The sequence below is a fragment of the Rhamphochromis sp. 'chilingali' genome, assembly GCF_963969265.1.
Source record: "Rhamphochromis sp. 'chilingali' genome assembly, chromosome: 19".
Classification (NCBI taxonomy): Eukaryota; Metazoa; Chordata; class Actinopteri; order Cichliformes; family Cichlidae; genus Rhamphochromis; species Rhamphochromis sp. 'chilingali'.
Window position 1 is genome coordinate 10,918,150 of NC_137946.1, and position 20,120 is coordinate 10,938,269.

Below are 20,120 nucleotides of genomic sequence, written 5' to 3' on the forward strand. Positions count from 1 at the left end.
TAGTGGATTCTGTTCATTAATAGAGTGAGAGAATAATCAAAAAGTGAGATTGAGGTATTTAATGAATGCACTGAGAGAATTGAAGGAAATGACAAATGACTGAGAACAACACCCTGTAACAGACAGAGCTATATTTTATGGCATGACAGATGACTGAAAGCTTGGGCGAAAGGGGCTAATAAGGAAGGGGGGGGGGGGGGGCACACCAGACATTTGCAGCCTTCCCTGCCCCCTCATCAGTCTCACGGGAACAAGGGATTATGGAAATGTATAAATGCAAGAGAGGGGGAGTCTGACAGACAGAGAGGAAGAGAGAAAGGCAGAGGGGAGAGCAAACAAGAGCGGGAGGGAGACAGAGCGATGCTATTGGCTGACCGTTATAACATCAACCGTGATGGAAATATTTCTCTCGCAGTCTAAGAAATAGAGGAAGAGACAGCCAGAGACAGTAGACTCAGGAAGAACATTCAGGTCTGTTTTCAAAATCTTTGAAAGGGATGAAAAGAAGGGGGAGTTAAAGAAGAAAGAAAGAAAGGAAAAAGAAAGCAGGGTACACGAGGAGCAGGAGAGATGATAGTAAGGTGGACTAACTTATGACTCCTGAGGGCTGTGGAGATTTTTTTTTTACTTAAGAACAGAAGCGCTTTATTTTTCTTTTAAATCAGCACGAATGGGTTTCAACATGTAGACACTCTGCAGGCTTCTGTGTAAATATTTCCCTGCTAGATAACTGAGGGATGCGCTTGAGACAAACATGCAGAGCAGACAGTTCTGACATGGTGTCGACCCAAATTGACAGAGAAGAGGAAAGAGTGGACTGTTCAGATGCAGACACGTCTCCTACCAGGCACAGGTATTCGCTACTCGATATTAAGGTCAGTCAAGATGTCGATCCATGCTAACTGAAACTATCAATAATGTATCGTGATGTCGCATCTCTAAGCCCTCTTGAAGTGCTAACTAATCTTTCGATTCAATTAGAATATCTGCTGCCTCAGTGATTCACCCTTCTCACTTTGTGAAATCAGCAGTGGCAAGTTGTGATTTGCTTTGTCAGAATATAACTGTGTAACATGCAAAGCAATACCTTGAATCTCAGCTAGGATGTAAATAATTACTCAGCAGTTTAGCCATCATTATAAGTAAAGACTCTGTAAATAATAACTCACAGATGTAAACCTGTTAACTATGATATGGAAATATATGCGTCATTAATTGTTCTGGATCCCGGAGCAACAGATGAACAGAAAGCCATACAACAAACTACAAAAACTACAAAAAGCCATAACCGACTGGGACAATAATTCTCGCTGTTTTTACTGCTCTTAGTATCGACTAGTAACCTGTGCTTCTGTTGTCGGCGTGTCAGTCAGACTCTTGGTGGTTCGTCAGTAAAAACAAAAAAGAAAAAAAAAACATGATGTGTAGGCTTTCTCTAAAGAGAAACTGCAGGAAGGACAAGGAGGAGACAGACATTTTCCCTGTCAGAGACTGAAAAGAGGAGCACTGGGCCAGCGGCAGACTACTGTGGCTGTGAACAGACACACAAGTGCTTCCTAGATCAAAGCAAGGAAGGAGCTGTCCTGCTGTCAGATTTACAAGAAGAGACAAAGACAGAAAGCAAGTAAGCAGTGGAGCTGCGACGTCAGCTGATTATTGATTGTTTCTAAAACTGAGTGCTTTACCCACCTGGACAATATAGACTCAGCTTGCATCAAAGGGGGAAACCAACAATAGCCTCTACCACAGTAAAAGGAGGAGGGGGAGTGACCAGTAGCCAGAGAGAGGCAGAGAGCAGGGAACCAGTTTCCTTTCTCTCCCTTCACCCGTGTCCTTGTCAGGCTGGCTGGTGCAGCCATGGCGTTCACCTTTGCGGCCTTCTGCTACATGCTCACCTTGGTACTGTGTGCAGCTCTCATCTTCTTTGTCATATGGCAGGTGAGTGGCACGGTGAACACACCAGAACTAAGACTGACACACGTAGGGCCTGCAGCATCCTCACTGTAGCATCCCACACAGGCAGACTAGCGCGGCCGCCTACACACAGGTGTACAGAGCTGCTGGCAACATAACATACACACTTCAGCCCCTCTAGAGATAATGATATGCATTAAAGGTGTAATTGTACTTATCAGACACTTCAAATGATCTCCTAAGAGCCACCCGATGACACTTTGACAAAAAGCACAGATTCCTGCTGGCTTCATCCCTCCACATAAAAGCAACTTATGATCCCAGAGAACTGATGATAAACATTTCCACGTAAGCCGTTCGGGCTTCAGCAAACTCCAGATAATGAGTACAGACAGTCAGCAAAACACAGTGATCATAAATCTCACCACCAGACTGTTGTGAATCTGTCTGCCCGCAGGCATTTTCAGTGGAATTTGCACAGCTATCGCTGGAGACCAGTGCACTCGGTTTGCCTGTTACACAGACTCAACAAACACCGCAGCTTTGATCTCTCACCTTTAACATTCCCTCCGTGGAGGCAGGAACACGGCGAAGCACAAAAACGCATCATTATGAATATAGGACTTGAAATGACTAACGTACCAATTGACTAAGTGGGTGAGACTACATATGACTCAGTGAGTGTGTCTGTGTATGAAAGAGACAGCGAGAAGCCTGCGTCTGGCTCGGCTTTCGAGCATGTGACCGAAACGCTTATCAACCTATGATTTTGTTCACCCCTTCCCCCAGTCTGCTTCCACCCACGGGCACAGCACCCCAACTGTATGTGGCCGTCGACCAATCAGAACCTCGGTTCACTGGTATAGTAACCATGGTGCCCACTGAGGGGCTCATCATGTCGCCATGGAAACTGCATCTGTTTACAACAGAGCTAATTGTGAACGAAGACGAGGGCGAGCCATATAGGCTCGTACAGTATGTGGAAGGTGCTCTCCCCTTCGTGCCATCAGTCACTGCTGATGTTCACTTTTCTGCAAATGATGTCTGCTTGTTATGGCTTTTCAATGAGCCGTCAAAGGGAAGCTTAGCTCTTTAAAACCTGAGCCGATGATAAGCACAGCAGGTGGCCTTTACACTCCGAATTATTCGTGTTTTTATAGAGCTATTAATCAGGGAGCTAGTGAGAATAATTGTCACTTATACTCGCCTCACTGGAGGCAGTTAGAGTGTATTGGTGTATCTGAACAAGTGCCCTCAGTATATTATATTTCAATATGCAGAGAGACACTCAAGACAGTGTATGTACCAGAAATGTACCGCAATGCTCTTAAATATCAACCCAGCTAAAAAATGCTCAGTCAAAGAGCTTCTTGCATTTTAAATTTCTCAAGCACTTCTTGGACGACTCCTGGCATTTGTGTCTTAATATTAATCTTCCAATGTGAACTTAATTACTGGTCTCAACGTAAGAATCAACCCTTATGTAATTTCTTAGTGCAATGCATTTATCTACTCCTGCAGCTTTTCATAGTTTTTTTTTTACAGGAATTGGATAATGCAAAGCTGTATGGGGTGAATTAACCATCCAAGCTGTTCTTATTCAGGGACAAATTTCAATCAAAAATCCTTTAGCACAAGCACTACTACATAATCACACATGATGTCAACACAACATGACCTTCCTAACAGCATAAAGGGCAATAGCAAATGTCTGCATTTACATATGCCACTAACTCACCATATGTACTCAAAGTGATCTGAAAGCAGCTGCAGCTGTGGATGTAGGGATCGCAACAGTGTTCAGCCGACTCAGCCGAACCAAATTTACGAGTGGCGAGAAGACAACAGCTACATTTGCATTACAGTTGCAGCGTAGTGGTGGTGAAACAAAAACAAGCTCACGTGTCCAATATTATTATTTTATTTTATTATTTTTTTCAGATCATTGCGTTTGATGAGCTTCGCACAGACTTCAAAAACCCCATCGATCAGAGCAATCCCACCAGAGCGGTAAGAACCCTGCTGTTTCACTTCTTGCAAGAATGATCAAACCTTCATGTGCACACAGAGAAATCCCTTCTTTGTACTTTCAAGGAGACTATACATTTAAGGTTTTGCCCCCCAAATATTGCCTATGCTGCATATTTTCCGAGCACAGTTCACAAAGTTTCACGTTCATTTCATAAATAAACACAGCAAACGCTTTTTTCCAAGCCTGCAATCACCAAAAAAAATGAAATCATCATGTTATGTAAATGAGAGTTTGGGGTTTTTGGAGCGAAAGCTTTCATATATTTAATTCGGCTACATTTAGCCTTATTCATTAATATTTCTAAATCAAATATTTGCCCTACTTTGAAAACACTAATCCAAGCTTCCAGGTGATTGCTACAGTAACACCCAGGCAGTGTTTCCCTGAATGCTCATTTGTATGCAGATTGAAGCAATCAGCCTCCTACAAAGACCACGGCTCGTTGGCTTAATCAGTTACAGAGATTCATGCAAATGAAGTTGCTTTTTAGACAATGAGATACTGTAGTGTCGCCACAATAGGAGTGCAATTTGGAGTTTTCACCTTACCGTAACGAGAACAAACGCATTCACTCGATCCAAAGTGACAGATAAATAATTGCTGATTGAAAGTTAGCGCAACTATTTATCCTCTCATGTTGCAGAGCTGTTTGCTTACAGTATGTATAAGTTTTCTTCTGAAGATGAAATAACATTATCATGAGTCAGTAGTTCGAGCTATTATTCGCTTAGCAAGTTAACAGCAGCTGTGATTATCGTTTTCACAGGATAGCTAATGTTCTAGCAATCATGTGAACCTGCATCTGAACTGCAAAGTGAGAGTGATGAGGAGTGGGAGAGGAAACTGTGAAAGCAGACTGTAGGAGTGTGAAGGAATGCCAGCTACAAGGGGGTGGACACAATAACTGCAACACCTGTAAATTATAATGCAGTCAAATACAATGGAGCACAAAAGCCACAGTGGATCTTTTACTTTCCTCGGGACAACGATGGAGAGCTGTCTGACAAACAATCCCCATTAGAACTTTTCTGGTTTCACAGCAGTGAGATAAGTATTGAGGCCACTCTGTAGGACTGGTGACAACCTAAACACGCTGTCTGATGTCACCGTTTCAAATGTGTTCAGAAATAACTGGATCTGGCAGGACGCGACACTGCCGGTCTCTCCCCAAAATCAATAAGCTGCACAAACAGAAGACAAGCGAAGGCAACAGCCATGGAAGATAAACAGCAATTATATTTGTGGTTAGCTGAGAGCAACACATGTTCACTAGAGTGCGGTTGTGTACAAAAAAGGACAAAAGCAGTCAATATTTGTCGGGAAGAGAGAGAAAGAAATGATAGAAAGACAGAGCGGAAGAAGCTAGACATCTGTTTTTGAATCAGGTTTCTGCGTAAAGCCTTTAATCACAGTAACACTCAGAGGGAGAACCACCCCATCCATAAAGAGCCCTTCTATGGCTACTTCCCCCGTTAAAACAACAAAATTAAACACATCATAGTGGTAAAATTTATTCCTTTTCAGGCCTCCTTTTATGCCAGTAGCTCTAGAAAAGTTATGAGGCAGATTGTCAGGGAGATCACTCATTTGCGTCTCTGATAATAACGGCTTAATTAGATTACCAATCTAACTACAGCACTCTTTGCCCTGTAATTGTTGCTCCTTTATCTCTTCTGTATATTGTGTATATTGTGAAATGTCTCCGCTGCCTTTGATTAACATCCTCAGTCATGTTTCTTTATTGGAACTATTAAATATTCAGAGCAAATTGGATGACCTGACACAAATAGGGCCACCTCGGGGAGGCTACGAGCTGTAAAATCTGAGCAGCGCAATGATTTACACCGACAACAATAAACCATATGATGCACAGAAGCTAGGCTGGCACTTTCGCTCCTTAAATAACAGCACTGTGGAGGAAGGACTAGAAAGAAAGAACGAAAGAAAGAAAGAAGGCAGGAAATTACACTGAGCATACTAACAACAGTGAAGGTAGAGTGCCTGTGTCTAATTCAGGGCAAAATCCACTTTTCCCTTTCAGGTCACCAGTTTTAATTTATGTCCACAGACTCATAAAAGCTGGATGTTGCTCCAGCTACACTAAGCCGATATCACCGGTTGGTAGCCAAGATAGATGCCTCAATATGTCAGAATGACTAGACATGCTTATCCACTTGATGTATTATATTTAACAAAATAAATGAAGCCAAGCAAATTAACAGCCCTGTGATAATTATCTGACTATAGACATTATGGTTACACAATAAAGCAATAACTTTCTGTTGATGGAAACAGATAAACGGGGCAAATGAAGTAGAGCAAAACATCTAATTTGCCTTGCTGACTAATCAATGGACAACCAAAGAAAACATCTGCATGAGCTGAATATCTGATGTCAGGCTCATGTACTCAAAGACAGATGGCTTTAATTTTAAAACTGATAATTGAGCTTTCTATAATGGCTCAGAGACTCCGAGCTGATAGCTTTACAAGATAAGGTGGGAGATGTGTGCACAGGGTTTTTTCCCTGCAATATGAGATTTGCTTCTCAAATAGGTTTCAGCCACATAAATGAAAAACAAATCAACACCATTGTAAGTATTTTATTATTATTATTAACTGAAAATGAATTTATTCAAGTATAATATACAGTTTGTGTTTCTCAAATTTCATAAAAAATAACAAGTCTGATTTCTGCCATAGGTGGGCACAGGTATGATTAATGACATTCATTAAGGCTCTAGATCAGGACTGTCACTAGTGTCATTAATAAAACCTATATTTAACTCATATTTCATGCAAAAGTTGTACCTGTTGTATGTGCCCAGATCATGGTTATGGCCTTATAGTCCACAGCCAAATGAAAAGTCCTGTCTGCACCAAACCAAGGTTATTATAAATAAAAATAAAAGACTGGCCTAAAAAACAAAAATAAATAAATAAATAAAACTAAAATACACTAAAAAAATCCATATGAATGTATCATTTTGGTCAAATTAACCAACAATACCAGAATGAAGAAGTACTTGCGTGTGTGTGTTTATTAGAACAGGGATGTCTACGCAACTGTGTGTGTGGGTCTGTGTATTTTAATATTGTAATACTGTTTTGTATCGTATTGTGTTGAACTTCTGACAGACACCACATGTATAACAACAAAAAGCTGCGGCTAAAAAAAAGAACCGAAAAACTGTATTAAACTTAAAATTATTAAACAATAGAAACTAAAGTGAAATGAGCAAACTCACTCTGGAAACTAACTTAAATAAAAATTTAAAAAACAGATCTATGATAAAACTGCACCAAAGTGTAAAAATATGTATTTTAGACGTATGATGAAAACAAACTCGGGAGTTTTAGTTTTTTAAAAAAGAAGGTAGTTAATTAATTACTATCAGTTGGTAAGTGTATTTTTCCATGGTACTATTGTTGGCCTGGTGATCTAATGTAATATACAGCTGCATATTACAGTATCACTATACCCATAATACTGATATTTAAGCAGGAATGCTAACATAAAACTAGCCATCAGGTCCAGTTTTTAGATTTTATCACTATATTTAATATCTGTCCAGTTTAAAAAATCCTCCAAAATAATAATAATAAATATTCACTCCAGTCTATGATCGTCTATTGTTTCTGCTATGAGACAGCTATTTCTGTTAGGCATTGACAGTAATATTGTTGACCGGACTTTCTTTATATCCTCGCCACAGAGAGAAAGGATTCTCAACATTGAAAGGATCTGCAACCTGCTTCGCAGGGTGAGTAATAGCTGTTTTTCATCTGCTGGTGGTGGATGACTAAAGCAGAGGGGCTTCACAGAGCCATGACCGTTTGTCTTTTTTCATTGTGAGGACCATGACACACACTGATTCATTTCACATGTAGCCCGTCCCCACAACACGCCATTACCTCTTTACAGGCACACAGTGATGGAGAGCACTGATACAGCCCAGATGTTGTCAGCTTTTTATTTCAAGGCTTTCAGAAAAAGAACTTTGTGTCCGTGAAAGATCACACACTGTGGAGGCCATTTTAAACATGCTTGTGCTTGAAGATGGCCAGTGCCATTGGGTTTTTTTGATTCAAAGTTAATGGATAAATAAATAAAAATATATAAAATTACAAGAGTTTAATTTAATACTACTACTACTACTAATTGTAGTATTAGGGTCTATATGCTAATGTAGTAAAGAGCATTTTCTGAGAAGGTTTGCCCTGGGTTCAAATTGTTACCATTTTCTCGGGTTTTTTTTACGTTTTTCTTTATATAGCTGCTCAGTGCAAGAAAATAAAATGCCACTGATGCATAATTACAATACCACCATGTTATTGAAAAGGAACTCTTATTGCTGCAGTGGAAATATAATTTCAATTACCCTTAACTGCTACACAGGTTTAATCTAGCGTGGTAATTAGACTACATATGTATTAGTGATATTTGCTCCAACCAATCACTGCTGAAATTGGTTCCACTAAAAATATTCAAATAATATTGAAACAGATTGTAATGATTGATGGAGCCAGCTAAGGGTTATGATGTCAGTCAAAGAAATGTAAGTTGTTATTTTGCAGCCATATTTTTGAACTAGCATCGAGATCAAATTGCTACGTGTATGTGATGTGATAGTTCTTATTACATTAAGTTCACATTAAATAAGGTTCATTTGTATAGCACTACAAAGTACTTCCCAAAAACAGAATAAACAAACAATAGATTTTTATAAAAATTAAACTATTAATCACTTAAAATAGACCATGCAAGACTTTATAAAAGCGATAATGTGTAAAGAATAAATTGAAATGAACATAATTAAAAGTTAAAACAAAACTTGGTGTTAAGCTAAGAATCTTAAAGATAAAAATGTTATAATAAAATTTGCAAGAAACAGGTCTTTAGCAGTAAAACACTAAAAGAAGACACTGGCAAAACTACCCTGAATGCTGCAGGCAGGTCACCCCACAACCAAGAAGTAGTGATGTGCGGATCGATCCTGAAATATCAATTCCTCCGATACCAGTCATTTATGTTCTAGAATCGATTCTCACATTAAAATATCGATATTTTAGTAATTTAGGGTAAATTTGTAGTTTATCATTAACAGGAACACAGTGGAAAGAAACTATAACATTCGGATTGTCTACACTCAAAGGAACTACTTCCTCTTCCGCCTTTCATAGTCATTTGCGAAATAGGCTGTCTGTCTTGCAGCCCCTTGGCGTGCGCACTCACAACAATGGCTGAGCGTAATTGGAGTCATGTGCGAACCTATTTTACCTCCACAAAAACTGAGACGTGGTTTGCGATACATGTGGCAAAAACGTGAGGTGTTGTGGCCACACTAGGGAGACAAAGGCTATTGGGGGGATAAATACATTTTACAGTGTTTATTTATCGGATAAAATACGTTAAATGTCCGGAAACAGTGGGGGTGTCCAAATTCAGAGGCTGCTTCCACCTGAGGGCCCGGCCTTCGCGGTCTAAAGAAAGCCAGGTAGTACGGCACGAGCTCCCTCGGTGGAGTGAAACTGCCGTCTGCTCCTTGCTATCTAAAATATAACCGGGCACTGGCGTAAACTCTCGACCGTCTCACACTTCTGTTTAATCAGTTTTCTGTTTGACGTTTATTCAGCTGTGTGAAAACCCCGAGGAACCCTCCTGAGGGATTAATAAAGTTACATTTTATTTAATCTAATCTAATAACTTTAATCTCAGCCAAACTGATTTACTCACAAACAAATAAAACACTGAAAAAGCCAAACAATAACATTTTTAAGTTATCTAAGTGACTTATATATCATGTTTAACCCGAGTAGCGAAAGACCGCAGGGGTTTGAAAACAATGTGTCGATGGGCTCAGATATTTGAAGTTTACACAGCTACATTCTCACCTGAAAATATGTTAAAAGTTTTTTTGCGACCCAGAAAGAGAAATAAGAGTAATATTAAAACTAAGCATTGTTGGAAACGAGTACTCTGATGTCCTGTAATCATTATGACGCTATAATTTGAGCTACAATAAATAAAATAAGTTTTTGTACAAAGTATCGGTATCGGATCAGTATCGTCGATACCACCCTGAATATTACTTTGTATCGGATCGGAAAGGAAATCAGTGGTATCACACATCACTACCAAGAAGCCTACTAGGGGTTACTGGTGGGGCTAACCATGCTAGCTTGTTAGCACGGTTAGCAAGGCACATCCACAGACTGTATGAGTTAAAATGAGAAACACAGATACACAAACCTTCTAACAAATATGAAATACTAGAATTTCACTCACCAAAACTGAAGTACAAAGCCACAGCATTATCTGTAAAACAGTTCTATTAAAATGTTCCCGCACACTGAAGCCCGAGTCTGACGTCTGAATTAGCGCAGGTGAAAGCTTAAAAGATTTAAGGTGAAAAGCCAAATAAAGAAAAATTCACCTCCTGTAGTCATTTTGTAGGGGTATATTAGTTATAGCAACCAAAACTCTTTTTTGGAACAAGAAAGCTCTTTAACGTAGGATTATATGGTTACTCACTGACTTGTAGAACAACTTTCAAGTGGCCACTTAAGGAACTTTCTGGTGCTTGCAAGCTGGCCTCATTTAGCCTAGACATTACAGCGTCGGTTCATTCTCAGTGCTCTCATTGCACTGCTTTTGGCTGCTACAGGCAGCTATTTTCAGAGAAAAGTTCTGAAAAGTGGTAACACACTCCCTGCCCAGCATGAAACACTAAAATGTTGATAAGTAAGTGTTCAGAGCTTGTTTCTGCTGCCCTCAAGTTGCCCCCCAAAAGTTTTTGTCCTTTCACAGTAAATGTAGTTTTATCATCTTTGTTGCTATCCTGTTGCCATCTTGAGTCTTAACCCCATCTCAGATTTTCCCAAATAGTATTTTAACAACCAAACGCTAGACTTTACATCACAAGAAAAAAAGGTCAGCAACTTACATCACCTTCTACTAATGTATAAAAAAGAGTCCACATGCAAGTGAACATATATTTGCACCCGTAACAGCAGCTAGCCCTGACTAACAGCAACACCTTCCGTGTGAAAGTGTTTGCCCTGCAGTGTGGTCTTGTACACTGTAATTCTATCACATCAGTGTTTTCTAAAGAGTTGTTGGAGTGTTATCACTTAATCATTTCAGTTTCCGTCCTTCTTATATTTCTTATTAGTTGGTGGTACCAGAGTACTCCATCCACGGTCTCTTCTGCCTGATGTTCATGTGTGCTGGAGAGTGGGTCACACTTGGCCTAAATATCCCGCTGCTCTTCTACCATCTGTGGAGGTATGGTCCCACAGCAGATGTGTAACTAGTTTGTGTTGGTCTGATGGGTGAGTGAGCCAAACCTCCTGCTTTTTTCAGGTTTTTTCATCGGCCCGCTGATGGCTCAGAGGTCATGTATGATCCTGTCAGCGTGATGAACGCCGACATTCTCAACTACTGTCAGAAAGAGTCCTGGTGTAAGCTGGGCTTTTATCTTCTCTCATTTTTCTATTATCTCTACAGGTAAGTGGGAGATTTACAATGTTTCTCATTTCATAATGACACTTCAAGGAATCCTTAGACGTGTGTTACGATTCATAAATTTGTAAAATTAATTTTAATTTATCATCCTACACTATTTCTTGTAGTATGGTCTACGCCTTGGTGAGCTTCTAACAAACAGGAGAGATGAAGAAATAAAATAACTGTAAAAGAAAAATTGGAGAACAAACGGAGACACAAACCTTTACTTTCTCCATGTATTCTGACCTTTCTGGCTTTGGGCTTTGGAAGTCTAACCTTGGACTAAGCACGAAGAACAATTTGAGTGAATGTGAATTTTTTCGAAAAAGCCTCTTTTCGATTGTATCATTGTACACCCGATACTGCCGTCGGACAACCGGATGAAATCTTGAAGGACTGAAACGCAGGTGTTTGTGTTGCCTTTGACCCATTATACAATTTAACAATATTTCTGAAGGGCTGGATTTTCCCCACGCTGCTCTTAATAATCCAGTCGCTCAACTCACTGTGAATCTCCAAACACTTGGGGACTGGAAAATGAAAAATTATGTCTGTATTCTTTGACTTTGACAATGTACTAAAAGCAGGATTGTTTTGCATATGGAAACTCTGACATCAAACCGTTACTCTGATCGTGTTGCAGGAAATGGGTTAGCAGTGTAAGAGGTTTAACGAACCTGGCATGAGCTGGAGTCTGCACAGACACCTTTAACCAGGACAGAGGATAAAGATTTGCCTGATGCCAGTCTCTGCCAAATGCAAAGTCAAATCAGACATTGGTAAAAAGAAAATAAAATGAAATGAGAAAAAAGCAAGGAATTATCCAGGGTTGACTTAAATAAGTTTGACTTTAAGGGTCAATGCTTGTGATGTGCATTCAAAATAGGTGTGTCCAGAGGGCATATTTTACGCTATATGCTAGGTTCATGCTTTCCAAAGAGCGTTCAGCTCAAACATGCCAAAATGTTACCGCTGAAAATCATTGTGCCAAATATAAAATCAAGGTCAAAAGAAAAATGATGAGACTAGAAAGTAGTTGCAGTATTTTGTGCTCTCAAACCTTATCTTTAATTCTACTTTCTTTGGCACATTATTTTTTTGGCACAATATTGTTTTTCCTCAAAAAAAAGAAAAAAGAAAAAAAACTTTAGTTTTGTTGTGTTTTTTAGTGTGCAGGAAGCACCTTATTCCTCTTTCCAGTGATGTTTACTCTTATTCATCTGCATTTATACTATAGCCATTTTAGCACAGCAACTCTTCTCTGATTCGAGGTAGAATAGCATAGCATAGTCATCTCATGTACAAAAAAGCAATTAATAACAGTAATCTAGCAATGTAAATTGAGTCATGAGACATATCGATCCAGTGTTATTCAGTGTTTGTAACAGTGAGTGGGACAAAAGTGGCAGATGAGACAATAACGACTCTATGACAGTGTTTCAGCTGTTTAAGGAGTGCAACGACAGCATCGCAATACATCGACAAACATACAGCTGCAAAGGCAACAGACGTAAGAGACACACAATCTTGCTGATGACCAAGATTTATAAACAGTAAAGCCTTTCCTCGGCTGGCCTTTGCCGCCATGTGTTCATTAGATGGATCTGTTTGCAGATAAGTGATGGTTCAGATGTGTGATATCAGTAGGAAAACAGAAACTCTGGGGGCCTGAGAACAAGCTGTGATATTTGCCATACACCAACTCCAGGTGTACTAAATGGTGGTGTTTGATAGACAAACTGTGGGCTCAGATAGGAAAAAATGAGGTAAGGAGTCTCCGGAGAACACGGGTGGGCATTTCTCAGCTGCTAGACATGGCTGGCTGTAATCAGTTACCTTGCCCCCAGCCCTGACTAACCACGTCTTACTGTCAAGGAATGCCCACTTAAAATAATGGTCTCAGCTGCTGCAGCCTACTGAAGTTCTTGTTACGTAGAAGGATTCACAGCAAAAATTGACAAACTGTCATGACATTTATCCAATAATTAAATAGTAGATCTGTTTAAATAAATTTAATTACATTTTATTTTGATAGCACAAAATCACAAGAAGTCACATTTATATTACAAAGTAAAGACCCTACAATAATAGAAACAAAACCCCAACAATCAAACGACCCCCTATGAGCAAGCACTTGGCAACAGTGGGAAGTAAAAACTCCCTGATCATTCGATCAGTGATAAAAGTAACAGTATAATTTTCCAGTGTGTGTTAGCAATATATGAAATTTATTTCTAATGAAAACTATGTTTTCCTTAGAAAACGCCCACACTGCACTGTATACCAGTGCTTGAGGCTGTTTTGCTAAGCTCAGCAAATTCAATACAAATGTTTGTGTACATCAGCATTTCACGCTTTCTTGCCCTGCCTGTATTACTTAGCCACAAGCCTATATTTTTCACTGTAGTTTTAGCAAATGTCCCTCAAAACAGGAATAAATGCAATATTTCTTATAGAAAGAAACATTTTTGCATCAGCACTTTTTCCGGCAACAGCACTGTGTTTATCAGATTCATAAAACATTAGCCCCATGCACATTTGTCAAGCTGAAACACTGGGGGGAACGAAATGTACCAAGCCTTTGCTACAACTGGAATACTCACATCAGCTGAATTGTGGTTTGTTAATTTTCACAAAATGTGTTGGCAATTTGGAAAGGATGACTTTAATTCCTAATATTCAATTCAATTCAGTTTTATTTATATAGCTCAAAATCACAACAACAGTGGCCTCAAGGTGCTTTATAGGTGGAAGGTAAAGACCCTTCAATAGTAAAAAGAAAACAGTGAAAATCCCAGCAATCATATGACCCTCAGTGAGCAAGCGCTTTGGTGACAGTGAAAAGGAAAAACTCCCTTTTAACAGGAAGAAACCTCCAGCAGAACCAGGTGTAGGGAGGGGCGGCCATCTGCCGTGACTTTTTGGGATGAGGGGAGGAAGGTTGTGGAAGAAAAGCAGAAATTAATAATAATTAATATAAATCCATGAAGTGTCCAGAACGTACTTACAGTTCTAAAATCACCTTCATTGACTGACATACAGTATGCTCTACATTACAGGAAGCCTAATTTCTTCAAAAAATATATCATATATTAGTCTTAAAGGAGAAAAAAACATGTTTTATAACCATTAATAACCCGTGTCGTTAATGTAGCTGCACTGTAGATGTTCAGGACATACACATACATAAATATAAACAAAGCCTTATCTAAGTCTGAAATCAAGGCACGCAGAGCAAATCAAACTGCCTGTGTGATCTGAATCGCAAGCACTGAAGCAATTTCAGTAGGCTGTCAGTGTGTCTGAAGACAAGACGGTGTATGCTGTTCCAAATAATGTCAAAAGTAATCACAGGACACTGAGACCTCAAAACTACAGTGTGAGCGTGTAGAGTCTGGACAATCGCTTCTAAAGCACAGGAACACGAGGAGGAAAAAAAGGGGGGAGGAGACATACAGCTTGGTTGAATGTCATGTAGTTGCTGTGAACAAAGCCTTTTAGAAAACTGTATTTGAGTATAATTATTTGTATCTGTCTTTTATACATTTCTCATCAACGTACGCTACAGTAAATTTGGTGGATGACTTTATATATATAGATATTAGGCTACACTATGATGTACAGCTGTGCCATGCCGTATTCTAATAAAACAACGATGCCAAAATGTCCATTTCTATGTCGATCATTTCCTGCCTGTTGAGGGTCAGAATTTATTTGTCCATCTGTGAAGAGTTGTCACAGAAATGCGATGTTTCTTCCGAAGATGTGCTAGAAGAGAAAAAATAAAACTGAAGGATGATGGGGACACTGAGTGGTGCATTAGACTGAGGGATAGGAGACGAACTGCCTCATTGAGAAGCTGTTGAAAAACAGCTGCATTTAGAAGTGGTTCCAGAGACATTCAGCCAACCTCTCTAAAGGCACCAGAATAACTAAATACCAATACTGATGTGGAAAAAGCTTCTACTGGAGGGCAGCAGAGAGAGGATTAAAGCCTTTCATTAACGTCTGCACCTTCAGAATACTAACATTTCAAATTATAGAGCTCTGGATGCCTATTAGATTACATAATAAAATGAAGCTGACAGAGTTCGTCTCCACAGAGAGACATCATCACTTCTGAAAATGTCACTGTAGCTATATAACATTTAAAATTCACAAGTTGTGATTCCTCAGAGAGAGAGGGGGGAGAGAAAAAAGACACACAACCTAAAACACTGAGTGTGGGTCTAAACTGGCTCTGGGGCTCATTTGTAGAGTCTGAAAGGTTTGCCAGGTTATCACTTGTTTAAATAATGATTCAGACAGAAAACAGAGAAACAACAAGGCTTCAAGTTGGCGTTTTCCCCTCTGTTTGAAGAGGACAGATCATTCTCCGCTGTCACCATGGAAACTAAACTGTATTAGAAATTCCTGTTGACTCACTCTGAAGCTGAAAACACAGAAAAATCCAATAGAAGTTGGTGCACATGCCTGGCAGCACTGCTTCACTGCCCAGTGCATTTATATTTATTACATCCACTACATACATATCACTTTCATATAAGCAGTTATGACACTTGCTTACACCAAGACACAGACACTGACACGCGCGCATATATACAACATTCACACACACACTGAACCCGCTCACTCACAGCACATGCATCTGTTTCTCGTTCCCTCTCATCCCACGATTCACACTGTTTCACACTCATCATCTCGGGCTCTTCCTTTTTTCAGCACCCTCCACCACCATAATTGTCTCAACTCCTTTCCCCTCTCTCCTACGTCTGTGCACCTCTCAGCCAGGCGTTACCATGGAAACTGGCTAACAACTGATGGGCTTGAAAACGTCAGGATTGGCATGCACGATTGGCAAGCACGCGCGCGCTCGGAGGTGCATGCACAAACACACACATACATTCATTATTATACAATTCAAGCTTGGTGCATGTTATTCTGGCTCTATAGGCATGCATGCATAAGGAAACGATAGGTATGGTGAAGGGGTGCACACCAAATTTAAGGGGGGTGGGGGTTAATTTAAGAAAAATTAAAGAAAAAAGGAGAAGAATAAAAAATATGTAGTTACTGACTGTCCCTTTTTTGAATGCACACTCGGATTCCTGTAAAATGCAAAATGATTTTGGTTTGACATTCATCATAAACACTCTGCGCATGCAGTGAGACCTTTTTATATGTTTGAAAACTCAAAACAACAAATGAAAACGTAAGCTACTTCCAGCTGCTCCCTTAGACACAAGGGGTTACCACAGCGGGTACCTCCGCATGTTTGGTTTGGAGGATTTTCACACCGGATGCCCTTCCTGACATAAGCCCCCATGAAATGTATGAAAATCAATCAACCAGATTTGTCACTGCATATCATGGATGTATTACAAAATTAGCATGATGTTTTTGCATTTTTTTCTGAAGTCCTAAGTTTGTGGAAGGAGCAGATGTGCTGTCTTAGCAGTCTCTTTTTGTTTCCAAGGATGTGTCAAACCTGTTCACACTTATGTTTTTATTTGGACTGTGCATCGTCTGTCCAGACAGAGACACGAGCGTGACTCACTCTGTCAGCTGCTGTCTCACTTATATAAATAAATTTCATCAAACTAACTACTAACTTCATTTTCAGTAACTGGCCTTAGAAAGTCATGACTTGGCTGCTGTTGTCTTCCCCTCTTCACTGTTATGTGAGACTGCTTTAAGACGAGTCTGAAAGTTCCCGGGTCACGTTTAAGGCCGCTTTATAAACAGAGTATTACTCGCTTGTAACAGACTTTTTAATCAGCCACGTCTGCTCATATCTAATTTTAATTTTCAATTTTCAGATCAAATTGAATATTTTAAATGGATGAAGCCCTCAGGCTGAGAGTTTTTTTTTCCTTTTGGTAATGAGAATGGCAGTCTAATTTTAACCCTGATGACTACTGCAATGCTGATAGTGTAGTTTAACACCTGAAATATCTATATAGCATTTAATTAATACACAGGGAAAGCAACTTTTCACAGATTATACAGAATCAAAGTGACAAGCATTTACAGAATAATTTGGCGCTACGGGGAGTGAAGAATGACAAAGTCTTTACCCACATATGTCAGTTGTCATTATATTCATTAAAGATGGCAGTGTGTTTGCACGGCATCATGTCAAAGAAATCATGAGCTGATACAATGTAATATAATAATGCCATGAGATGGTTTGTGATGTCCTGATTTAAAGAGTTAAGCATTTAGTTCTTATTAAAACTGAACACCTAATCTAAGGGCTAATTACTCATTTTGTATAGAGACTTGTCAGTCACAAGTGTGATGATGACTTGCAAAGTAGACATCGTATTGTATTACATAATGCTTGGAACAATAGAGTGTATATAAAAGATGGAGGTGTGTCATTAATATCTAGTAGTCTTGGCTAAATACAAACATTGCATTTACATTCGAACTCCAGGTTGAATGACCATAAACAACTATATTATACAAAATGATGTTGACCAGAAGTTAAAACAGGTGGGATTTAGGATTTAGCTAATTGCAGTAGTTTGCTGGTAGTCCTCAGTCACACTGACCTAGAAAATGGTCAGCAACCCCTTGGCAACGACCGGTCACTGGGGACAAAAAGTGTATTTCCCAAAAGGATGGGGAGCAGTTGCTGGAGACAGCTGGCAGTCGCTAGGGGAAATCTGTTCTGCACCTTGTGGTGGTCCCTGTGGTTATTATCAGATTAGCAGATTGCTGGAGTCACCCACAGTTTGCATGGAAGATGCCAATTTGTCTGCACACACCAACTATTTGCCTCTCTGTGCCTGTGTGACAGACCTAGCTGACATATATTAAGTGATTAAAGTAGTTTAATTACCTTTTGTCATTTATTGTGTGGCTAACTACTGCAACAACAACAAAAAAAAGGAAATAAAAGATATTTGGCTGGTTTTTAATGTTCTGAATCTGAATTTATAAGCCACTATATTAGGTGTCAGCCATATTTATTACTGATATATATTAATAAGAAGCGGCTTGGTGTAATAGCCACACCTGAACTTACTGACTTCAAAGCTAGAGTTTACATTCCAGGTGAGATTTGTCATTTCGTTGGTTTATGTATGAACACTTTTTGCGGTTGACTACAGTTACTTTTTGAAGTTATATTTTGTTATTATTTTGTGTCACATGCACAGGTATCTGTGGTGTAATCCAGCCTTATAATTACCATATGAACAAAATATGTAATAAAATTTTAAAAAGAACAAAAACAACAGGCACAGTACATGCTGCACATGCACACAAATATTCGCATATCCTATAAAAAGCTAAGAAGCTTATGTAATAATTCAGCATGAGTCTAGCCACCATGTAGACACGCATTCACAGTATAGAAGCCCGTTCCTAATTAGCACTTAGCATTTGAAAAACAACACAAAATAGCTTGTGTAGGCGAGGCCAGAGGCCAACAGTACTGTAAATGGGTTTAAAAGGTGAAAAACGAAGGTGTGCATCAGCAGAGTGCTCTGTCATTTGTACGCACACGCCTCACTGCATGTGAGAAAAACATCATTTGCTAGTGTAAATGCAGGGTGATTTATAATGGAATAGGTCAAATATAATACAAACATTATTTTTAGACGAATCTGCATCGTAGCCTAATAGAATAGACGTCTCAATCTGTTTTTAAAAAGGGCAACAAACAAGCTCAAGCATTGAAGCGCCATAAAAACCAAACTGCTGATCATCGCACAGTCATGAAAGATTTTGAGATTGCCTAAACAAAAAAACCTCTTCTCAAAGTGATGCATCAGTTCAGCAATAATGTGGCCACCTGTCACCTCCACAGCAAAAGAAGCTACTCTAATGCAAAACCTCAAGAAGAAGTAATTATTGCTTTAGTGCTGACAGAGGCCATTTCAGCAGCTTCTGATTGCATTTACTGGTACTAATATCTGCCGTGTACTTGTTCCTTTAGAATAATTTGAAACAGAGCGAGCTCAGAGATGAAGCCTAACAAATGTTTAAAAAGCCTAGAGGCTTGGCAAACATCTGCTATTGTAGCTTGGAAGCCTGGAAAGAGAATCCATTTGAACAAGATGATAACAGGTTCTAAAAGGTTAGCTAGCTAAAAACAGACATGTTCATAGCAAGTGGCTCCTAATAGCTGCTGTGGTTTTACTACTAAAAATTACACTCCCTGGCCACTTCATTAGGTACACCTCTACAACTGCGCATCAATACAAATATCTCATCAACCAATCACTTGGCCCCAATTAAGTGCATTTAGACATGATTAAGAAGAGCTAGTGAAATTCAAACTGAGCATCAGAATGGCGAAGAAAGGTTGTTGGTGCCAGATGGGCTGGTCTGAGTATTTTAGAAACCACTGATATGCTTTGATTTCCCCCACACAACCATCTCCGTGGTTTGCAAACAACGGTCAGAAAATCTCCAGCGAGCGGCAGTTCTCTGGAAGAAAATGTGGAGGAAAGTCTGAGAAGAAGGGCCAGATTGATGCAAATGGACTACAGCAGCAGAAGAGCAGACCGAGCACCTCTCCGCTGAGTTGAGAACAGGAAACAGGCTACAGTTTACACAGGCTGAACAAAGGTGAACAGAAGATTGCAAAAACATTGGAGAAATGTTGTCTTGTCTGATGAGTCTGGATTTCTGCTGCTACACTTGGATTGT

The 20,120-nt window shown here is 39.5% G+C and overlaps 1 protein-coding gene across 2 annotated transcripts; it reads left to right on the forward strand.

The window, feature by feature from the left end:
* Positions 1 to 730: 730 nt before the first annotated feature.
* Positions 731 to 15,111, forward strand: cnih2 (cornichon family AMPA receptor auxiliary protein 2). 2 transcript variants are annotated; one of them, XM_080866434.1, is made up of 7 exons: positions 731 to 875; positions 1,703 to 1,938; positions 3,856 to 3,924; positions 7,663 to 7,710; positions 11,122 to 11,234; positions 11,313 to 11,456; positions 11,582 to 15,111. In XM_080866434.1, exons 2-7 carry the CDS (start codon positions 1,858 to 1,860, stop codon positions 11,607 to 11,609), a joined length of 483 nt encoding a protein of 160 aa, XP_080722560.1. In that variant the 5' UTR covers positions 731 to 875; positions 1,703 to 1,857; the 3' UTR covers positions 11,610 to 15,111. The 2 variants fall into 2 exon arrangements, with proteins under 2 accessions (XP_080722560.1, XP_080722559.1); XM_080866433.1 differs by having other exon boundaries at positions 731 to 1,938.
* Positions 15,112 to 20,120: the final 5,009 nt, after the last annotated feature.